The sequence below is a fragment of the Elephantulus edwardii genome, unplaced genomic scaffold, assembly GCF_000299155.1.
Source record: "Elephantulus edwardii isolate Elephantulus edwardi_28Jun2011 unplaced genomic scaffold, EleEdw1.0 scaffold00092, whole genome shotgun sequence".
Classification (NCBI taxonomy): domain Eukaryota; kingdom Metazoa; phylum Chordata; class Mammalia; order Macroscelidea; family Macroscelididae; genus Elephantulus; species Elephantulus edwardii.
Window position 1 is genome coordinate 5,157,524 of NW_006399842.1, and position 24,509 is coordinate 5,182,032.

The following is a 24,509-nucleotide window of genomic DNA, read 5'->3' on the forward strand; positions in this document are numbered from 1 at the left end:
AAAACCAACAAACAAGCAAGACCCTTTATATTTCTACTTGTACTCAATTTGAATTCTCCTTCTCTTCCTCTGGGTCTTTAATGATTTGCATGTCTAGAAACTTGCAAGAAATAAGTTGTAAAACAGTCTGTCCCAAAGAATTAGTACCTTGTTCTTTCAAGTGTATTTTTGGATCCTCTGATTCATATAGTGGTGAAGTCCGTAAAGACTTGCACTGCCCTGCCAACCCACAGGCTGTGCCTTTTTGTTGGTTCAAATCCATCAGTCACTTCATGAAAGAAAGATGGACAGTCTCCTCTGTGCAATTTATAGCTTCTGAAACACACCCCTCCTCCCTCCCCCCCAAGATTAGCTGTGAATTGGTTTAGACAGCAATCAGTTTGCCTTCCCTCCCCCCCCCCCCCAATTGGTGCTTTCCTGTTTTGGTTGATGGTCCTGTGGAATCTTTGGTTGCTGTGTTGTGATTTTTTTTGTTTGTTTGTTTTATTTAATCCTCTTGTTTTAGAGTCAACACCACCTTTTGGAGGGCCTTTGTATTTAAGGCCAGGTCCTTGTTTCCACAGATGACTCTGAAAGATGGACTCTCTTGTTTTGGTTGAGGGTCCTGTGGAATGTTTGGTTGTTTTGGGTTTTGTTTTTGTTTTGTTTGTTTTTATTTAAGGCTCTTGTGGAGGGCCTTTGTTTTTAACAGTCTTTGGGCCTGAGGGCCTGTGGTCCTTAGGCCTAGTGTTATTATATTTTAGAGAAACATTCTTCTAAGTGGTACAGCACTCTTCTGTTAATTTGCTGTACTGAGGTAACCTGGGGTGGCTGTGATGCTGAACTTTGTGCCTTTGGGTTGTCAAATGCCATAATGGTTACTGATGATGAAGAGTGTTTGGTGGAGTTCCCAGATTAAGACAGGTTTGGAAGCAGGAGTGGCATCAACTTTATAAACAGTATGTCTCTGGAAACTCTATGAATTTAGAGAAACAATACTAGTTATAGAAATGTCTCAGGTCTTTTGTTCCTAGGGTCACTATGCATCACGCAGCAATCAACAATACACAACACACAATTGCTTTTTAGGGGAGGTTGGTTGTGAGTGGTTTTTTTGGGTTTGTTTGTTTTTTTTTTTAGATGATTTATATAAATACTTGCCACAACCGTAGAAGAGAGATAATATTATGTCCAGTATGTGTATGTGTATGGTTGTGTGTGTGTGTATAAAAATTGATTGAGGGGGCGATGTACTTTGCTCAAGATGACCTTGCGTAGTTGGTAAGATGCACAGTGAAATTTGTGATTGGATTCCTAGTTCAAAGTTCCTCAGTTTTGATCTACTGTATCATTGAAGACGAAGAAAAAAAATTAAAACTCTGTCGCATGATCTTTTGAGCATAATTTAATTTCCTCCCAGTAGTAGGTACCAAATGAATTTATGTTAACATTTTGAATTGAACTGAACTCTGAATAATTTTTCTGATTCAAAATTATCTTGGGTCAGGTCTCTAAGCTGTATTGTGCCTTAGATCTTCCCTACTGGCTCCCTCATTTAGTTCTTCCATTCATTTATGTATGTATTTATCAAAGTATTTATCATTCTTCTGAATTCTATCTTATAACAGATATCAAAATGTTTTACAAAGTGAAAAAAAAAAAAACCAAAACAAAAAACCACAAACATCTCTCTGGTATTGTTGTTAATATTGTTCTGTCCCATGAGATCAGGACTGACTCCTGACTGACCAGGTCGTGAGCACTGAGCAGATTTTCAGAGGCAGTAATTGCACAGTAGATCATCCGTCTTTCTCTTGTGGCACAACTAGTGCATTCAGATCGAGGGCCTTTGAGCTGGAAGCACTACTCCCTATCCACAAAACCACTAGAGATCCATCCCTTTTACCATTTACCAGTGAAAGAAAAAGCAGCTAGCTGGCAATGATAATGGAGACATAGGTCTTGTGATGAGTATGAGAAAACAGTAATAACCCCCTGTCATAGTACTATGGTGATCTACAAGGGAGGAATTCTTACATTCTAAGCCCAACCCAACCCACTGTGGTTGAATTTATCCCGCCTCATGGCACCACTCATCATCAGATTTCCAAGATTATAAATCATAGTGGGAATTCTCTCGTTGGTTTATAATTGCCAGCCTTTCAGTTAGTAGCCCAACATAGAACCCATTAAGCCAAGTGACCTCTAAAATATTGTTATTGTTGCTGTGATGTTACCATCAAGTTGGAATGACCCTTAGCTAACCCTCAAGCAGGTTTTCAAAGGCAGTTTAATCACATGGGAGGAGATTGCCCATCCTTTCCCCGTAGAGCAGCTGGTTAATTCCAATTGTATGCCTTCAGGATTGCAGCACAGTTTCTGACCACTAGGCTACCAGAGCTCAAAATACAATGAGTTTCATCATATCTTCATCATCACTATTTAATTATCATATTGGAAGTTTTTTTTTTTCTTTTTCTCCTTTTCAACTTAACATATAAACTAGTAAATGGCACGCTGGCTTATGCCTGGTTCACCACCATATTTCTATTGATGAAGAACACTGTCGTTGTTAGGTGCCATTGAGTTGACTACAACTTACAGATCTGAACCTATCCTGCACCATCTTCAAGATCACTGATATACACAAACAGTATTCTTTGTCACTGATTTAATCTCTCTTGGTGAGGCTTTTTCCCTCTTTCTCTGACCTTCCACCTTTCAAAGCGTAAAGTCACATTACTGACTAAATCTTTTTGACTGAAGAGAATTGAGAGCTCTAGATGAAAGTATCACTTGACAAATAATAAAAATAATTCTTCTTGTCGGAGAGATATGTGAATGGGGTGATTTAGTGCACTGTGTTTTTGAGCCAGAGGTGGTGACAGCCTTGTTTATCTCTCCTATCTAGGGAGTTTGCCCGTTGGAAGGTGAGGAACACAGCCATTGAGAGGAGAGATCTGGTCCGTCATCCAGTGCCCCTCATGCCAGAGTTTCAAAGGAGCATCCGCCTACTTGGCAGAAGACCCACCACTCAACAGTTCATTGATACCATCATCAAAAAGTACGGCACCCACCTCCTCATCTCTGCTACCTTGGGAGGTAGGTCAGCACCTATTGAGTCCTGGTCATGACTTTGGGTCTAAGATGGAAGATATAGTGGGGTGTCCTGAGATCATCGCCTTCTAGATCTCTCTGCTATTGCATATCTTGAAAATGCATATATTCCCAGATAAGTCAAATTGATTTGTTTAGTCATGTCATATAAGAGGAGTTGATTCTATTCTACGAGGAAGTAAAACTGAGACCTTTTTATTTCATGAAAATACAGTTTAACCTTGAAATTAGTTCAATTCATGGGCACTGCTTAATCTGATAAATGCCTTAATTCTTCTGGAATGTGGTCTAATCATCAGGGAGTGCTTAATCTGATAATTGTATTAATTCTTTGGAGTATTGTGTAACCTAAAGAAATAAATTTTAGATATGAGGCAGAGAATTGAGTCTATTTTTTAAAGCCTAATTTAAGTTCTGATAACTTGAGGTTATCATTTTATAATGGGGTATTGTTTGTTTCTCATATGGATTTAAAGTAAATTAATAAGAAAGTAAAATAATGGCTCCACTTTCATCAATTTTTTTCCAGTCCTCCTCCCTTTATCTAATAAATATTTGAGAGACTGGGAATAAGAAGAGAGGGTAAAAGGAAGAAAACAATACAAACAATTCTTAACCATTACCAAATATCTAAAAGGAATGAGTTGTTGGAGCCGAGAGCTCAGGCCATAGATACAGTGACACTGAAGAACAATTAACATAACATTGTCTCCCAAGACAGTGTACTACGTGTACTTCAGTGAGGAACAACAGGGGTCTTAAAACCTTGGGAAGTAACCATGTGTGGAATAGCTATTGGTCTTGCCTTATATGGAACAAAGAAAAGTAAAAAATCTTAAGGAATCTTAGTGCAGAGGACTAATGGAACATGGAGACTTTAATCTTCCTGACCTTAAGATCAGAAGAACTGGATAGTTCCCAGATAACACTAATGGGATCCACTCTGAAAGAGATCATAATGGGAGAAAAATGTGAAACAAACCTCAAAATCACAGAAAAGACCTGATATACTGGTCTGTTAGACTAATGAAACTTCTAACCCTATGATCCTTAGTCATCCCTAAGCTGAAACAAAAGCCATTCCTATGACACAACTTTCAGCCCAATAGTTGACAGCTCCCTGACGTGGCCAGGAACACCAGGGAAGAGTGCATTCCTTAAAAGGATCACTGTACGACATCAAATGGTCAAAAGTCAGGAAGAGATAAGAAATGGTGAGTAAATGGAAACAGGAAGCACCAGGAAGAAATGAGAAGACTGCTATTAAAATGTGTGGATTATAATCAATATTATGAATCATAATGTGTATGAATGGTTGAATAAAACACTAATTTGGTTCATAAGTTTTCACTCAAATGAAAATAGTAAAATGTGAATAAAATGGGAAATGACAGTTACTAATACATTTCTAGGCAGCTTTGGTGCCTTAGTGGTAAGAAGTTGCACTGCCTACCCAAAGGCTTGCTGTTCAAAGTTATCAGCTGCTTTGTGGGAGAAGGATGGCAGCCTCCTCCTGTGCAATTTACTGCCTCTGAAAACATATTAGAGGGTCAGCTTTAAGTCAGTTCCAATTCCATGATACATTACAACAACAATGCACTTTTAAGGGATTCTAGTGGCAATTCAAATCTTGAGTTACAATACTGAAGAATGTCCAGGGCAAAATCTTGAGTGATGCAGGAAGCATCAAAAGAAGACAGAATGAATATACAGTCACTATATTCAAAAAAGGATTGGTTGACACTGAAACACTTCAGGAAGTAACATATAAGTAAAAGCCAGTGATAATGAACAAAGAAGTTTAAGAAGTATTGAAATAATTGACAAAATATAAGGTCCCAGGAGTTGATGAAATACCAATTACCATGTTTCAACAAATAGATGCAGCACTGAACATGCTTATTTGTCTATGCCACGAAATTTGGAAGACAGATAGATGGCTAGTTGACTACAACAGATCCGTATTTGTTTCCATTTCCACAAAATCTGATATAACAGAATGTGGAAATCATTGAATAAAATAGTTAACATCAGGAGCTCTCATAACCTAGTGGTAAGAATCTGTGCTGCAACCCTGAATACACATGGTTTGAATCTACCAGCTGCTCCCTGAGAGAAGGATACCATCGATGTGATTCACTGCCTCTGAAAACCCATGGGAGGTTCAGCTGTGGGCTGATTGTGACTTGATGGTACTCAACAACAAGAACATCATTAATATCAGATGATGTTGTTGTTGTTGATTGTCATCAAGTTACGCATGACTCATAGCAACCCTATGAAAAAAAGGCCTGAAGTGCCTCTCTATAATTATTGTCATTTATCAAAGTTCATGGAGTTTCCAGAGGTATGTTGTTTCGGAAGTGAGTGTCACTCCTCCTTCCAAACTGGGAACCAATGGTCTTTTTAAACACAAGGTCAAATCCAATCAGTTCACACTCAGTTGTGAATGAAACAAAAAAATAGGCCAACAGTCCACACTCAGGCCTCAACCAAAACATGAAAAGGCACTTTGTCAAATCCAACTGCTCCACACATCTTTCTTAATATCAGATGCAAATAAAATATTTCTAAAATTGTTGACAAATGGCTAGAACAGTACATAGAGAACTGCCAGAAATTCAAGCTGGATTCAGAAAAAACTACACTAAGGAATATCATTGTTGATGTCAGATGGATCTCGGCGGAAAGAAAACAATATTAGAAGGATATTCCTTTCTTTTTTTTTTTCAATTGACTTTTTAAGTGGCTTTTGACTGTGTGAATCACAGCAACTTATTGCTAACTTTAAGAAGAATGGAAATCCCAGAACACTTAATTGTGTTCATGTTAAACCTCTACCTAGATCAAGAAGCTATTGCCCAAACAGAACCAGTAAGCACTACTTGATTTAAAATTTTTTTTTTAAAGTGTGTATATGGATTGTAATCTTTCACCATACTCATTCTATCTGTATACTGAGAAAATCATTCAAGGAGTTGGACTATATGAAGAAAAATGTGGCATCAGGATTTGATAAAGAATAATCAACAAATCTGCATTCTGCAGATTACACAACCTTGGTAGCTGAAAGTGAGGAGGATTTGAAACATTTGCTGCAGATCAAAGACAAAAATCCTCACCACTAGACCAATAGACAACATTATGATAGATAAAGATTGAAGTTCTCAATCATTTACTCTGATCCACAACCATCAACCTTGGTAACAGCAAACAGGAAATAAAATAGTGTGTTTCACTGGGGAAATCTGTCAGGGACCTCTTAAATATTCTAAATATCAAAGATAACAGTTTAACCAAAATGTGCGTGATCAAAGTCATGGTCTTTTCATTTTACTTCCTATGTATCTGAAGTTGGACAATGAATAAGGATAAAGGAAGAAGAAATGATGTCTTTGAGATGAGTCCTGAATATCCCATGGACTGCTAAAAGAACAAACATTATGATAAAGGAAGTACCACCAAAGTGGCCATTAGGGACAAAGATGGTGACACTTTTTCTCACCTACCCTGGGCCTGTTCTCAGGAGCCATCACTTTAAAAGATCCTCACCACTGGACCAATGGGCAACATCATGATAGATGGAGAAAAGACTGAAATTTTCAATTATTTCATTCTACTTGTATCCGTCATCAACAGTCGCAGTAACCACAGCCAGTAAATCGGAAATCTCTTCCAAAGGACCATTCCAAAGTTCTAAAGAACAAGGATATGAAATTAAAGACTAAAATGTGTTTCATCGAAGCCATCGTTTAATTTGCTCTCTATGCATTATATACTACAGTTCTTGCCTCTTTACATAATTTTCTGTTTTGAGCCACAGTTCTTTAGACATGAGTTATTTTTCAACAGTGAATGAGTTCATTGAGCTAGCAAAGGCATCCTTTGCTTATGAACTGGTGTATTTCCTGCTTAGAAGGTCCTGAGTAACATTTGTATATGGTAGGTATGACCTGTAACAGCTGAACATGAATTGTTTAATGGAAGCAGAGTCCAGTAGATCTTCAAAGGAAGACTTTGCACTATGGAGTAGAAGAAGTGCAAGTTTAACTTGGCCAGAAGTAGCTAAGAAGAAAAGTTGCAGAGCTCTCTATGCTGATACTTCAAGAAAAGGCCTATCAATACTTTAGTAATGAATGTTTTGTGGGGACTGTGTATGGCAAAATTGGTTGAGCAAAGGCATTAATTCTTAACAATAATATTAGTCACTACTTATTAAATGTTTACCACATAGTAGGTATTGTGCTTTTCCCTAATTCTAAAAAATTGAAAGTTATATCGTATTATATCAGTTTTATGTATGAGGAAACTAAGGCTGAGAAGAGATAATTTGCTCAATGTTATGTAAGTAGTAAGTAGTAGAGCTATATTTTGCATCTAGAATTTTCTGCCCACAGAACATTATATTTTGACCCAACAGTTGCCATGTGTTTCAACTGTTCCCCTCCTCACTTATCATTCACTCCAACAATCAGCTAACCACTATGTGTTTGTTGCTCATTGCTAGTCGTTGTTGTTGTTATGTGCCATCGAGTCGTTTCCGACTCATAGCGACCCTATGCACAACAGCTCTAAACCCTGCTCTATCCTGCGCCAACCACACCGCCTCTGACGCACCCATCCCTATTACCCCAATCAATCCATCTCATAGAGGGTCTTCCCCTCCTGCGCTGTCCCTCCACCCTCCCAAGCATGATGTCCCTCTCCAAGGACCCATCCCTCCTGGCAACATGTCCAAAGTATGTCAGACAAAGCCCCAGAATCTTTGCCTCCAAGGAGTAGCTTGGTTTAATCCTCTCCAAGATGAATCTGTTTGTTTTCCTGGCAGTCCATGGTACATTCAGTACCCTTCTCCAGCACCACAGCTCAAAAGCATCCACTCTCCTTCTGTCCTCCCTAGTCATTGTCCAACTCTCTGATGCATAACAAGCGATTGCAAATACCATGACCTGTATTAGACGCACCTTAGTCTCCAGAGAGACACTGTTGCTCCTGAGTACCTTTGAGAGGTCCCTAACAGCAGACCTTCCCATAGCGATACGCTTTTTGACTGTGGAGCCAAGCAAACTGAAGCTGTGGACACTCTCAATCTCTTCGTCATCCATCCTGATGCTGCTAATTGGTCCAGTGGCGAGAATCTTTGTTTTCTTGACACTGAGCCTTAGTCCATACTGAAGTCTGCAGTCCTTGACCCTTCGCAGCAAGTGCATGAGGTCCTCCTCAGTTTCAGCAAGCAGGGTTGTGTCATCTGCATAACGGAGATTGTTAATACATCTTCCACCAATCCTGATGCCACAATTCTCCTCATAGAGCCCAGCCTCTCGGATAATCTGCTCTGCATACATGTTGAAAAGGTATGGAGACAGGATGCATCCCTGGCATACACCCTTCCCAATTTTGAACCATGCAGTGTTACCCTGCTCTGTTCTGACTACTGCCTCTCGGTCCAAGTATAGGTTTCGCATTAGCACAATTAAATGTTCTGGGATTCCCATTCTTCTCAGAGTCAGCCACAGTTTGTTATGATCCACACAGTCAAATGCCTTTGCATAATCAATGAAACACAGATAGACATTCTGGTATTCCCTGCTTTCAGCCAAGATCCATCTAACATCAGCAACGATATCCCTAGTACCACCACCCCTTCTAAACCCAGCCTGGACTTCCGGCAGTTCTCTGCTGATGTGCTGTTCTAATCGTTTTTGGATGATCTTCAGTAGAATCTTGCTTGCATGTGAAATCAATGAATGGCAGATACAGAGGAATTTAAAGAAATAACATATGAGCAAGAGCCTATGGTGATGAAGGAAGAAGTTCAAGCTGCTTTGAAGGAAATAGCAAAAAATAAGGCCCCAGGAATAGATGGTATACCAATTGAAGTATTTCAGATAACAGATGTTGCCCTGGATGTGCTCACCAAGTTGTGCCAAGAAATCTGGAGAACAACCACTTGGCCAACTGACTGGAAGAGATCTATATTTGTTCCCATTCCAAAGAAGGGTGACCCAACTGAGTGTGGAAACTACAGAACAGTCATTGTGTGTGTTGCTAGTCAGATCTTGAATTAAGGAGGACTTAGAATGTTACAGCACATAGAAGGCCTTTGTATTTAAAAGTTGTTAATTATATTTTGGAGGAACATTCCTCTAAGTGGTACAGCACTGGTCAGTCAGTTTGCTATACTGAGGTAACCCGGGTGGCTGTGATGCTGAACCTTGTGTCACTGGAGTGTCAAATACCATAATTGTCACTCATGATGGACAGTATTTGGTGGAGCCCCCAGTTTAAGACAGGTTTGGAAGCAGGAGTGGCATCCACTTTCTAAACAACATGCCTCTGGAAACTCTATGAACTTTGAGAAACAACGATAATTATAGAAAGGCTTCAGATCTTTTGTTCATAAGGTTGCTATGAGTTGTGCTCGACTCTAATGCAGTCAACAACAAGAAGCTTATTCTATTGTAAAATGAGAATCACTTATCATTTATGTTCAACATTAACTTGTACCCATTCCTTTGAACTTCTCCCACTTCCAGTTTTACTTGGAGAAGGAAAGCGAAGGTTGGGCAGCAACATGAGCATTGCAACCAATTTAGCTTATCTATTAAAAGCTGTGATCTGTCCAAATCCCTGGAAACCCCAAATAACAAAGGCCTTTCTTTTGCAATGAAATATCTTTTTAATTTCTCCATGGAGAGGTGGTGAATTATTCACAAAGCCTTGTTCCTCTTCTGTTTTTACAGTACGTTTTAAAATATGCAAAGCTTTGACTTGTGATCCAATGTTGGACAGCAAACCCTAAAGGTTCACTTAATCACACCTACACTGGGTGCACTGGTGAGAGGGAAGGGATAGAGGTTTACTGTTGCGTGAACACTTACATGTCAGAAACTGTGTGAAGTTCTTTTACATCATCTTTTCATTCATTTGTGTAAAACATATTTTTTAATTGTCTTCTCTTACGATCAGAGGAGTCATAAATTGTAGTGAAGGAAAGCAGAGGCTCTGAAGTTTGACTGCCTGGTTTAAATCCTGCCACCAACATTACTCATCAGCTTTGTCACCTCAGCAAGATGTTCAATCCTTTAAGCCTCAGTTTTTCTTTTTATGAATAGTCACAAAAATACAGCTACCTAAGTGGCTTTTATAAGGATTAAATAAAATGATGAATTCAAGGTGCTTAGTATATTATCTAGAATCTAGCATCATGTTGTTGCTTAGAGATTTATGACTGAAATTCATTCTAGCCACTTACTAGATGGCTGGGAGACATGGAGAAATTAACTTTCCTGTCTGTAGCTCAATTTCCTCATCTATATACAAGGAAATGTAGACAGCTTTATTTACCGTAATTTTCCTTAAGCATACTGTATTCTTTTAGAATAAATTCTTCGATAAGTTGTTCAAGGTGTCAAGTGAGTTACAAAGGCATACTCAAGCAAAGAAAGATAATCCTTAAACTGCTACCTAGAGACATGAAAATGAAATTGTTGAACTCTTAAAGGAGAAGAAAAGAAGTTAGAAAGGAAATGTAGAAGGCACACAACTGACAGCTAAGGTGTTTCCCTGGGATCCCCAAAGTTTTGGTGAACTCTCCTGCACTCATAATATTCTTTGTTTACATAGCTTTCCCATAGAAACTGAATAGGGAGAAAATCTTGGATACAAAATAACACATGATGAAAGAGAGAGTGAGTTTCATTAATATCTCTTGGCGATCTTGGAGGCTGTGTTAATGTGATTAAGCTTGTGTGACTACATGTGTCTGCATGCTTAGCGTTAGGGCATAGACAATGTTCATGGATGCCTTCCTATGGAGAAGTAAGTTAACTCACACACAGACATTCAAATATATATATACTTTGTGCTTATAAAAATGGATTAGATTTATATATATTATATGTGTCTATGTGAGCTCTGACATGTTTGTGAATATGTGTGCACATTGAAAACACATCTTTGTATGCAAGAGAGCTGAGGCCTTTTCTTGTGTATGTTTCTATATATTCTTTATGCCCCATACGTCACATCTCCAGGACTTAAAAAGGCAAGGCACGTTTCAGAAAACTTAATGTCTAGGCACCCGCAGTGCCCATCCTATTGATTCCAAAAGTAAAACAACCAGCTTCTACTGCATCCCCTATCTCTTCCTTATCTGCATCCTACATTTTCCCCTCTGATGGAAGGTGCTGCAGAGAATGAGGCAATGTCCCCTAGAGAACAGAAAGACTGAAGAAAGGCCTATGTAGGGTGCAGAGGCAATTTTCAGGAATGCCCAAATGGGAAAGCAACTCTGAACAGAACGTTCTCTTAATAAACAAGAAATTAAGTCTTAATAATGTAGCAAAAAGCCCATTAACCCCTCTTGGTCTAAGGTTTGTTTCTGCCAGTTCTCAGTCCAGAGGGAAGTGGACTTGCATCACCTTTTCTTTCACAAGCCCCTGAGAGAGACTGAGATGACACTTGGAATATTTATTTCCTCTGCCCATTAGCTCTAGCTTCTAGTACATTCACTTACTTAATCATTTACCTATCTACGCATCCATCTATTCATCAATTTATCCATAAAATGATATCTCTTCATCAGATCTTAGGAGGCTTGTTCTAGACATTACAGCGATGAATCAGGTGATCTTCATGTGTCACCATCCACCCATTACTATAGCCAGCCACTTAAAGTCTAATTGGATAGACAGGCATTTTTACAGCAATTGATTTAAACTGATAGGGAGTTCAAAGGAAGGAAGGTTACATTTTCTTGCATAACTAGTGAAGATGTCATTAAAAAGTCCAAACATGAATGTATTCTTCAGAACTTGACACAAACCTAGGCATGGTGTACCCAAAGGTGAATTCAAATCCTTCCTGCTGTGAAATTTCAAGTTCATAAGAGACTGGAGGAACCCTGGTGATGAAGTGATTAAGAGTTTACTGTCAACCATAAGTCTGACCTCATCAGCTGCTCTGCAGGAGAAAGATGTGACAATCTGCTTCTATAACGATTTGCAGCATCAGAAATAGAACTCTGTATAAGTTCTACGCTGTCCTATAGTAGAATGGTGGGAATCAACTCAGGGGGACTTCCCCTCTCCCCCAAAGAAAAATCAACACACGCTGTAGAATTGGATTAGTTTCATGTTTATACATTTATCCGTAAATCTTCTAATCATTGCCCAGCACCAAATATATGCCTATAATATGCTAGGTAATGTTAATAAAATAATTAAAAACTCACATACTCCCTGACTTCATGATACTTCTGTTTTAGTGGAGGAAGCTATTAGACAAGCTATCAACAGACAATGTGGCAAGTGTTATAACTGAGAAGGACAGAGGACTGTGCAAGTGTTATTAACCTAGTTTAGAGGAAGAATAGAGAATTCTAGAAAGGTTTCCCAGAAGAGGTGATGTATGAGGTTAATCTTGAGGGGTGAAGAGAAGTTAGCCTGCAGATACAAATGAAGGGCACATTTGTGTAGGGGAAGTGTTGAGAGTCACAGCTCCAGAGAGTGGCCCATGTTACTGACAGGAGTGCAAACACCCTTTCCTTGACCTGTAGTTCCACTGTGTGTATGTATATATGTTGGCTAGTCACCTGGCATTTGAAATGATCTTAGATCTCCATATCCCCTAGACTAGCATCATCTACCAGAAACTGAATGCATGTCATTAGTGTTAGTTACATGTATTACTTTTCATTTTCTAGAGAAAACTATGTGGTAGTTCTCCTCTGTCCCTTGGGATCACAGTGATTTGGTATCCATTCAGGAGTATCCAACAACAATAAAAGTGTTTAATTAACTTGATGACAAGTAACAAGAGCAACAGTTAATACAGTAAAAAGAAAATAGACTGTATCTTTCATTTTACCCTAGATGTTCAGAGGTGGAAGGAAATGTGGACAAAATTAATAGAAAGTTGGAAACTGATCTCAGGAACTGGAGTCCTATCCATGTACCCCAAATCATCACAGACTACCTGAGCTTTTCCCCCACTTTTCTCATGCAGGAGAGGAGGCTTTGACCATGTACATGGACAAGAGTCGCCTCGACAGGAAGTCAGGGAATGCCACTCAAAGCGTTGAAGCTCTGCACCAGCTTGCATCGTCCTACTTTGTTGACCGGGATGGCACCATGAGGCGGCTCCATGAGATCCAGATATCAACTGGAGCAATTAAGGTATGGCTTGAGGGTACGCTTGGGAGGCGGGCCCACCACACAATAGTAGTAAAAGGGAAAGGTTCTGATAGTAGATGGACATATGCCACCCATTCCTACTGATAGAATAGCCAACCTTTATTATTAGTAAAATCACATGTATTCATTTGCTAAACCCATCTGGATATGGGCCTGGCATAATTATCAACAGTCCTCTTATGCAGTTCTCCTGTGTGGATGATTATTAAGATCTCTTTCTAGGTGAAAAAGCTCACCGGGTAAATTGTTTTCTCAAGGTAACTGTGTTAGCAGGAGTCAAATTTCCCACACAAACTTAGCCTAGGACTGTCATTTTTTTCAGTACTTGTATTTTTCTTTTCTCTCCTCTATTTTATAGATTGAGTCTGGATGTAAAAGCCTCTTACACAGCTAGAAAATATCCTAAAAAGGTCCAGAACTTAATTCTGTAATCCAATAGCCAGTGTACTTTTTCTAGTAAGGACCAGATACTAAACATGGCCCTGGAGACTTGGATGAACTCTGTTGTTCTAAATCTGTGCTGCTGTTTTAGCACTAAAGAAACAAACTTCAGGGGACCCCTGGTGGCCTGGTGGCAAAAAGCTGTGCTGCAGTCATGAAGGCGTGCGGTTCAAATCCACTAGCTGCTCCACTGGAGAAGGAGCAGAAATCTCCTCCTGTGTCAGAAAGAAAGGGAGGGAGGGAGGGAGGGAGAAAAAAAAACCTGTAATGTGTAAATACACAACAGGGCTGTGCTACAAAAGCAGATATTCTGCAGCTCGCTGATCCAAGTCCTTTTAGACCAGAGATGTCCAGGCTTCTGTCATGATGAAAATATTCTCTATCTCTGCTGGCCACAGCAGTAGCCGCTGGTCACTTGTGGTCAATTGAGAATGTGAAATATAATTTCTTAGGAAATAACTTTTAAATTATACTTAATTCTTCAAACTTAAATTTAAAGAGCCACATATATAGCTAGTCACTCTGTGGGGTAGGGTGACTCTACATGTTCAATTCAGTAACTCACAAGAAATTTTTTTTTTAAAAAAAGATAATAGATTGCATTTTAAATACAGTATGTTCAGAGATTCCCTCTATAAAGAGAATGTGGGAGGACATTTTTGATATCAAAGATTAGTTCTTCTGAGGGCTTCGGTGCGTATCTTTGCCTCTCACATTTTCTTAAACTAAATTATGCCTGCATTTTACTTCTGAGTCGTCAGTCTAATTTCTTCTGAATAAAATGCCAGCCTAGACTTATTTTAAGACTTTCAAAGATATCTCCAGGGAAAGGGGGGAAAAAGATTTAGAGAGACTTGAGAAGCTGAGGCAGAAATTGACCAAGGGAAAAGGGAAGTGTGGGAGGGAGAGAGTTACTGTAGAGGGAGGGAATAGGCAGAGAAATAAATCAGTTAGACAAACAAAGGACCAGCTTATCCAAGAAGAATCGCCTATATTGGGGGGATTATGTTGTTAGGAAGCTCGGTGCTGAGATGGATCTTTATGAAGCCATCAGAGTCGGGAGTACTGCAAAGGCCCGGTTTTCATTATCACAAAATGCTCTCTCCCCCCTGGATGGGATGCGGAATTGAGATACTGAAGCTCTGACAGAGATAATCCTCTTTTATGCAGCCTGCAAGTGCAGCCTGCCTCCTTAACAGGAAAATCTCAGAGAAATGGTACAAGGGCCATTCAAGAAACCGGTCTTTGCGTAGTACTGCTTTCACACCCAACTGGACTTGAGTTTTTTCTTGCCACTACCTCAAGACTCGCTGGCTACACTGAGACTTCCTTCCAGCTGTGTTGGAGGCCAGCAGGCAGCCCAAGCAAGGGCTCACCCCCCTTACACCCGGGTGTATGTAGTGAAAATGAATTGGTAGCTATGACTCTAACTCAGTAATCACTACACAATTGTCCTGTATCAAAATGAATAAGTCATATGTAAAAAAAAAAAAAAGCAACCTTATTGTCCTGCATTTCTTAACTTTCCTGTGTGCTAACCACTCTGAAATCATGATCTCCTTACCGACTATGGTGGATAAGACCATTATTAATATTTTACAGATGGCAAATGTGAGGCTTAAAGAGAGTAACTATTCTAACTGTTCACAGTTGGAAATGACAGAGCTGGCATCTGAAAGTATATATTAATGCTTTCTAAATTTCTGTGCCCTCAAAACAATGGGTAGTGTGTCTCTATCACTGAGTACAAATCTCTGTCTCAGAACAGCCCTGTAAATAGTTGTGTTAAATGATAGAGAACGTCTTGGCTGAAAGGATGAAGAGACCCCATTTCATACTAAGCCAGACTTAGTTCAAGGTTCTCCTCCTTAACAGCTGTTCTATTGGCACCATCACTTAATTTTTTAAGATGCTGTTTAGAGAGACATTGTCCTTGGGCTATTTTGTGCTGTGGTAGCCATGATCAAGCATGTTCCTAAAACTTTTGGGAGATGAAGATAATAGTATTTTTACCTAACAATATATATAATACATTCTTTACTTGACTTACAGATGGGTTTAATCTTTGGATGCTCTTTGTTGACCATCTGCCATGTGCCTTCTGCCATGAAATCTAGCCTACCTGTAGTCCTTGCAACATTCCTGGGAGGGAGTTGCTAGATTCAGTTAGCAGGAACTTAGAAATGTGATGTGACTTCCTCAGGTCACACAGAAAATAAATCGACCCATCCAGAAAGTAAATCCTGATTTTCCAGATTCCAAAGTCCAAGCTTTTGAAACATAATTCAATTTATTAGTTAATGTTATGCATAAAGCGACCTCGTGAAGTGTGAGCCATTAAACCCAAGTAGTCTGGCTCTAGTCTGTGTGCTAAAACTCTGTTGCTCTCTCAACAAGCTGCTTGTTGATGACAACCAAACATAGTCTTAGAAAGAAGCAAAATACTCAGAAAGTGGCTATTGGCACAGGCCGGAAGACCCCACCAGCCTTGCCTCTACTAGAGCCAGACTTCTCAGAGTCCAGAGAAAGGCCCCTCTCTCACTTGTCTGTCATTTGATGTCCCCTGCAGGTCACAGAGACACGCACTGGGCCTCTGGGCTGTAACAGCTATGACAATCTGGACTCTGTGAGTTCCGTCCTTCTGCAAAGCACGGAGAGCAAACTGCACCTTCAAGGTAGGAAGCAGATGGGAATGGTAGGACTAGACTAGGGAAGATGAAGGAAGAACACAGGTGAGAGATGTAGGGGAGGAGATACTCAGAGGGAGGAGAAATGATATGCAGGCAGAATGGAGAAGATGAAAGGGAGAGGAACTGATGAAACGATGAATATGGAAATTCAGACAGTTAAGGTACGTTATATTTTTTACATTTTTAAACATATACAATATGTTAAATTCATGGTATTAATTATTTTTCCCACAGAAAGTATGGAAATGTGCGCTTTATCTGATTACTCTGATGAAAATGTCTAAACGGTGTTATTTATAGATGCTTCAGACCCAATATATATTAAAGTTTCTTATATTCTCTGAATTATCTGCGTTATTGGTTTTGATTCCTAATGTGTTTTGGCAGTTTTTATTTAAATTCCAAGAAATATGGGAAATTTTATAGAATTTCTGGCTCCATGCTATTCGCTTCCACCTTATTTGCTATTCATTTGGGCGGGGGGCGGTGCGCAGCCTCGTGTGAGCACACAGGTGCACACTTTTAACAGCTTCTGAGTGGTGCAGATAGTTAAGCACTTGGTTGTTAGATTAGTAGTTTAAATTTACCCAGCGTTTGTTTCAAACATACCCAATGGCTCTGACCTACCCAGTGGTTCAAACTCACCCAGAGGTGCCTTTGAAAACCGATCTGGTGATATGTGCAAATGGTCATAGCTTTCAAAAGCCTGTGGCACCGTTAGACTGTGCACACTTGATGTCACCCCATGTCAGAATTAACTGGTGGCAGCTAACAACGACAAAAGAAAACATTCCGTCATCTAGGTGCAGAGAAACAGATGCTCCGAGACACTGCTTGTGAGGGTATAATTATTTTAAGTGCTAATTTGTTGATATTTATTCAGTAAATATTTACATAATGACCAGTATATGTCAGACTCCTGTTAGATATTCCATATGTATTCATGACCTTAAGAAATGTATCCTTTAAAATAATAATTTCGACCTTATTAATTCATCATAAAGAGGAGAGTTTGTGACAGAAAAAAAGAACAACCAAAAAAATTGTCTTTCTATACAAGTAGAGCTATTCATAAATGCATTATTTATTTATAACAGGAAAAAGCAATGTAAAAAATCTCAATTTCCCTTATGAGGGGACTAAGTGAATTATGTTGCTTATTTGTCTCAGCAGCTACTGAAATGTTGTTCATAAAGAATTTCCAGCAGTATTTGGAACTAAGCAGATATAATGTTAGTTTAAAACTGGAAGATTTCCAATTGGATGCATGGTACGATCCAGCAATCTAGTATTGCAAAGGAAATATGCTAAAATATGAGCTTAAAAGAGGTTACCTCTGGGTGGTTAGGTTACAGATGGTTTATTTTAGGCTTTCAGTTCCTTTTCTGACTTTTCTTCGATAATCATGTATTAACTTTCCAGACGGGGGGAAAAAATGACATGCTTTAACTTTGAACATACTAAAAATGTGACCTTCTAGAAAGGTATATGATAAAGGTGATTCTGAATGTCAGTGGGAGTAAAGTTGGGCTGAGATTGGCAGGTAGAGCTAAGCAGAGCCTAATAAGACTTTTATATTCTGGTTCCCTGGCAACTCTTTGATTCATGCTCTTGTTAGAGGATGGTTAGAAAATGGTACAGGGAAGACTTGTAGTGTTCACTTGAGAGGAATGAATGAAAATCTTTGCGGAAACAAGTCAGTCTCAGAATGGGTTGAGTGTTAAAACGAAGCACAAAAAACCAAAATCTCAACTACATTGATTACCTCATCCAGACAAGTGGGTTTGGGAATACATGTTAAGAAAGAAGACAAGAAAGACAGATCTGCCTAACATTTTCTGACTTACTAACTCTTGTGATGCTTCATGCAACCTTATGAAGTGCAAAGACGCTCTGGAGACATAGACCTTAGGGAACTACACTGTTAATCCAAAGGCTGAGCTTCTCTGGTTCAAATCCACCAGCCACTCTGGGGGAGAAACACGGACAATCTCCTGTGCCTTTCACAGCCTCAGAAACCCAATGCAAGGCCGGCTCTGAATTGGTTCTCCCTTGATGTCAATGAGTAAGTGAACATGAAATTAAAACCAAGGTTCAAACCCCAACAGCTGGTTCTAGGCTGTGTTTTGACCACATGCCAGTCCATGCTTTACCTGTCGAGAACAGACTTATCAGTTGCAATTGAACTATATTTTACAACAAAGGAAATTCTTGAGATTATAGAGATTTTTTTATTCTTTTTTAAATTAAAATTTTTATTTTTCTTGTATACTATGTTTCATGCATGTACATTATAGTCCATACAGTTCTTCATTTACGTTATATTTTGTTTGTTTATATTGGGTAGGGGTTTTTTCCCCCTATATATTGTTCATCAAGATTTTTTTTCTCTCCCTTACAATCATTCCACCAAAACCTACTTTTGTGAAAGTGAGTAAGCCACCTACTTTATGCCTCATGTCTTTAATATCCTCCTTTTCAGTACCAATTGATGATTTGCCCATCTCTACCAAACCATTATTTTGAGGAAACGAACATGTCCCTTTTGCTAAAGGATCCTCTGACTAACTTGAAAACTTTTAATAACTGCATCCATAAGCATCATCCAGTCCAGAGCAAGCCATCAGGTTTCAGCAGTCAGCCTTAGTCCACAGCATGGACCATCTTCTCTTCATCCAGTTGGGTTATGGTCAACTCATTCCCAGCCATCTATGGCTAGGTTTAATGACCAACAAGCTCAGGAGTCCACTTCTCCGTGAACTTCTCCTTTGCCCCAGACCTTTGGATCTCCTCACTCAGCCCTAGCCCCTTACATGGGGCCAAGTCAAGTCAACAGACCAGGGGTCTTCACATCTCCTGCTCCTCAATCCAACAACCGTTCCCTGCTCATCCATACATCTGTGCATGCTAAATGGCAGCACTGAAGGGACATGTCCAAGCTCAGCCTGTTTCCCCATTGTTGTATTCATCTGTCTTCCATTCCTGTGGATCCACGTGACAGCTGTGAATGAGCACACTCTAGCCTCAAATCTTGGAGGTGGAGTCTGATGATGCCAGCTTTAACATGCTTCAGAAGCACACAGTTTGTTCTAGTTATAAAAAGATAGTCTCTTCCTTTCCTTACTGTCTTTTCCCTTTTCTCTTTTCCTGTTTGCCTTTTTTTTCAAATGTGAATCTCTTCTATCAACAGTCCAGTACGGGTCCACAAATCCATTGAAAATCTCCTGACTACTGGGTGGTACTCAGTCTTTCCCCTTGACCATGCCCCAATCCCTACTGCAAGATTCTATTTTTAATAAGATTATCTACAGGGCAGATCTTCCCTTTTAGTACTTCATATTAAGAATTGGCCAAATGCAGAATTACATGCTGTGCGGAGACATTTTGAAGCAGATTTAAGATGAAGATGATGGAGTTTAGTTCCAGAATTCCCTTACCTTCCAACCACTTTTTCCTACATTATCTTAAATTTCTTTTACTAAAGAGAGAAAGTATAAGCCTAGGTCTTCCAGAACCCAGACCTGCCATGGAAAATGTTTGAAATACGTTATCCACAAAAAAAAAAAAAAAAAACACCCAGGAAAAACCAAAAAAATACCCCCTTCAGTTGATTGCATATGGTGATTGAAAACAATATCGCCTTCCCTTTAAATTATGACTTCATGAAGACAATAACTCATCAGACTTTTCTTTGGATATATTATAAGCAAAACCCACTGTTCACTCTCTCACTGATGTCAAGTTGGAACTAACTTAATAAAGACCCTTTATTTGGTTTCCAAGGTTGTAAATCAAAATAGGAAGAGAGACCACAGATTTTATTCCCATAGAACCACCTGTGGATTTTGGTTTTTTACCACCAGGACTCCTAGTTACATGAATCTACGTAAATCTAAATCAGTTAAATTTAACCCAATCTTTTTTTTTTTTTAAGAATTCATCTAGGCACCAGAATATGTTGTTGTTGTTGTTGTTGTTAGGTGCTGTCACTTCGCTTGTGACTCACAGCAACCATATGTACAACAGCTCTGAGCCCTGCTCTATGTTGTGCCAACCTCACTGTCTCTGACACACTTACCCCATAATCCCAGTCACTGAGTCAATCCACCTCATAGAAGGTCTTCCTCTCTTGTGCTGTCCCTCTGCCCCCTCCACCCTCCCAAGCATGATGTCCCTCTCTGAGGCCTGGTCCCTCCTTGCAGCATGCCCAAAGTATGTCAGATAAAGCTTCAGAATAAGGAACAGCCTGGTTTCACCCTCTCTAGGATGAACCTGTTTGTTCTCTTAGCAGTTCATGGTATATTCAATACTCTTTTCCAGCACTACAACTTGAAGGCATCAATTCTCTTTCTATCATCCCTAGTCATTGCCCAGCTTTCTGATGCATATTAAGTAACGGAGAAGACTATGGCCTGGATCAGGCACATCTTAGTCTCCAGACTGACATCATTGCTCTTCAGTACTCTGGAGAGGTCCCTGACAGCATACTTTCCCAATGTAATTTGTCTTTTGATTTCCTTGTTGCTGGTTCCAAGAGTGTTGATTGTGGAACCAAACACACTAAAGCTATAGTCTCAATCTTTTCACCATCTATCATGATACTGCCAATCAGCACAGTGATGAGAATCTTTGTTTTCTTGATGTTGAGCTTCAGTCCATATTTGAAACTGCCCTCCTTGACCTTCTGCAGCAAGCACTTCAAGTCCTTCTCAGTTTCAGCAAACAAGGTTGTGTGATCTGCATAACACAGGTTTTTGATGAGTCTTCCTCCAATCCTAATGCCACATTCCTCCTTATAAAGGCTGGCCTTCTGGATGATCTATTCTGTATATTGATTGGAAAGAGAATATAGTGGTAACAAAACAGATATGGACGCATGCATCCTGTCAAAGAAAAAACGTACCATACTCACTGCCTGCAATTGAATTTCATCTTACAGGTGCTCTTTAGAACAGAGTAGAACTGTCCCTTGCTCATTTCTAAGGCTATAAATCTTTGAGACTCAGCACACCACATTTTTCCCCCCTACAGAGTGACTAATGAGTCCAAACCATGCATCTTTCTGGTGTTGTTATTGCTGTTAATGTACCATCAATTCACCTGTGACTCATAGTGACCCTATGTACAAAAGCTCTGAAACCTGTACTGTTCTGAGCCAGTCTCACTGACTCCAATACACCTACCTCCATTTCCCCAGTTACTGCATCCATCCTACTCTCCCTGGTCTTCCTCTCCTGTGTGATGTTAAGCTTCAATCCATGTTGAAGTCTACAGCCCTTGTTAGCTGCATAATACTTTAATGACTCAGCCAGGGGGGCTCCATTCTATTAGTGAAGATGTGATTAAGAAAAATAATTATAATGAATTACATTGGAGAAATATCATCCATGGTCTATGCTCCTAGATAGTAAGGAACTTACGCTAGAAATGTGCAGGTGAAGTTAATCTGTGGAAAGGTTATGTGAAACCTGAAGGGTGAATAGGTGGGCATTTTTATGGATGCATACGGAGGAGTCAGTAGCAAGCATTGTTTGAGGATATGAAAACATCTTATAAGATGCTCAAAGATTAGAGCAGAGCTATCAAAGGTGAGAAATACAAATTATAAGCCAGGGTTTAAATCCTGAGAGGCTTTTTCCAAGTAAGTATCCCTGAGTTGAAATTTAACTTGAGAGCAGTGGGCACATGCAAGAGTGTTAAACAAGAAACTAACATGAAGAAATTGTTTGGAAGATCACCCTGGATACTAGATGGCTAGTTCATTAGGAAGAGGTAGATTGGAAGCTGGTGGCCGGTTAGAAGGCTGCAGCAAGATGAGAAAGCTACTCAAGATGAGATGTCATAGGTTTAGACGATAGAGATGGCAGCTAGAACACAGAAAAAATGACCAGTTCTAGAATTACTCAAAGCCATCATGAAAAGGGTTGCTTTGTTTTTAAAAAAAAAAAACACTACAAGGAATTTAGATAATTAGATAAGTGGGATATAGGGTTGAGAAAGAGAAGCTCATAGGACAGAGAACTGTGATTCAATGCAGTACATAGTGTAATCATCCACTCATGTTTTAGAGTAAGACCCAACTTACAACTCACCCTCCATTGAGTTTCTAAGGATATAAATCAGGAGGAAGAAGATTGTCCCTCTTTCTCCCTTGGGGTCACAAGTGGAGTCAAACCAACAGAATCCATTTTGTACTGTACGAACTCACTATGTAAGAAGTAATAAAAATAGGATATGATATTATAGGGATTCAGAAAAGTTAAGACTTCTTTTTCTTTGGTCAAGTAGAAAAGTCATAAAGAAAATAGAAGAGGAATAATAATGTTTTCTAGTAGAAGAAAAAACAAAACAAATTCTCTTAAAATAAATAAAGAACAAGAAAATATGTCATGAATTTTAGTAAGCCAGTATTTATTCAGTAGGCTACAAAGGACTCTAAGTATAAAAGGATAAGACTGATAAATTATACAACAGTAAAATTAAAATTTCTGTTTATCAAAAGGTGCTATTAAAATGGAAATTCAAACCATGGGGTGGAAGAAAATATTTGCAATTAATTTATTTGTTAAAAGACTCTTTTAAAGAATATAGAAAGAACTAAATAAGAAAAGTATGAAGAAAAAAATTGGCAGTGTATATATGCAGGCATCTCACAAGCAAAATTATCAGAATGGTAAATAAATATTTTAAAGATGCTCAAATTCTTACACTCAGAAAAAAAAGCAACATGTAAATTGATATTGCAGTAAAATGCCATTACATAACAACCTGTGTGGCTAAAAATGAAAAAGCCTTACAATACTGAGAACACAGGATGTGGAACAGTGAGAACTTAACATGTATTGTTTGTGGGAGTGTAAATTGATGCAATCACTTTGCAAAACACCCTTGTCCTTTGACCCAACAATTCCATCTCCTGAGATATACCCAAGAGAAATGTGCCCTATGGTACTGAAATACATGATTGTTTATAGTGGCTTTATTCAAAATAACCCCACACTGGAAACTACTCAAATATCCATCAATAAGAGAATGGATAGATTTATTGTCCATTCATACAATGAGCTGTCATACAATAGAAACAATAAACTGTTTCAAGTAGAAATGTGAAAAAAGTCTCATGAACATAGCATTGCGTGAAAGAAGACAGACACAAAAGAATATGTGCTATGGGCTTCTGTTCCTATACATTTCAGACCCAATAAAAAGACATGGTTGTTGTGTGCTGTTGAGTCAGATTTGACTCATAGATGACTCTCCAGTGGGTTTTCAGAAACAGTAAATTTCATGGGAGGAGACTGCCCTTCCTACTCCCCTGCAGCAGCTGATGGATTTGAATCTTGTGCCTTTGGGATTTCAGCACAGATTCTCACCATTAATCTACAAAAGTCCAAAGCCACACGGAGTTCTATAGAATCCCAGAGTGTTAACTGGGGAGAAGTAGTATAGTAACTGAAGGTCCGCAAGAGAGGGTATATTTTTTAAATAATTTGTCTTTCTTCTAGATTTTGCAGACATTACAAGTTGTGTTTGTTTGTTGTTGTTGTTATATGCTGTGGAATCGCTTGTGACTCATAGCGACCCTATGTACAACTGCCCTAAACTCTGATCTATCCTGTGCCAGTCGCACTGTCTCTGACACTCCCATCCTGATTATCCCAGTCACTGAATCAATCCACCTCATAGAGGGACTTCCCCTCCTGTGCTGTCCCTCCACCCTCCAAGCATGATGTCCTTCTCCAAGGACCGGTCTCTCCTCACAACATGTCCAAAGTATGTTAGACAGAGCCTCAGAATTCTTGCCTCCAAGGAGCCACCCGGCATAACCCTTTCCAGGACAAATCTGTTCATTTTCCTAATGGTCCATGGTATTCTCAATACTCTTCTCCAGCACCACAGCTCAAAGGCATAAATTCTTCTCCTATCCTTCTTGGTCATTGTCGAACTCTCTGATGCATAACAAGTGATTGTGAAGACCATGGCCTGTATCAAACACACCTTAGTCTCCAGAGAGACACCATTGCTCTTCAGTACTTTGGAGAGGTCCCTAACAGCAGACTTTCCCATGGCAATGTGCCTTTTAATT

At 39.3% G+C, this 24,509-nt stretch overlaps 1 protein-coding gene across 1 annotated transcript in view; it reads left to right on the top strand.

Moving 5' to 3' along the window:
- BRINP1 (bone morphogenetic protein/retinoic acid inducible neural-specific 1) overlaps positions 1-24,509 on the top strand; it is a 283,604-nt gene that overhangs the window by 171,684 nt on the left and 87,411 nt on the right. The window contains exons 3-5 of the mRNA XM_006890697.1: positions 2,891-3,081; positions 13,105-13,274; positions 16,303-16,408. Coding sequence (XP_006890759.1) covers positions 2,891-3,081; positions 13,105-13,274; positions 16,303-16,408 — 467 coding nt within the window. The remainder of the gene's footprint in view (positions 1-2,890; positions 3,082-13,104; positions 13,275-16,302; positions 16,409-24,509) is intronic.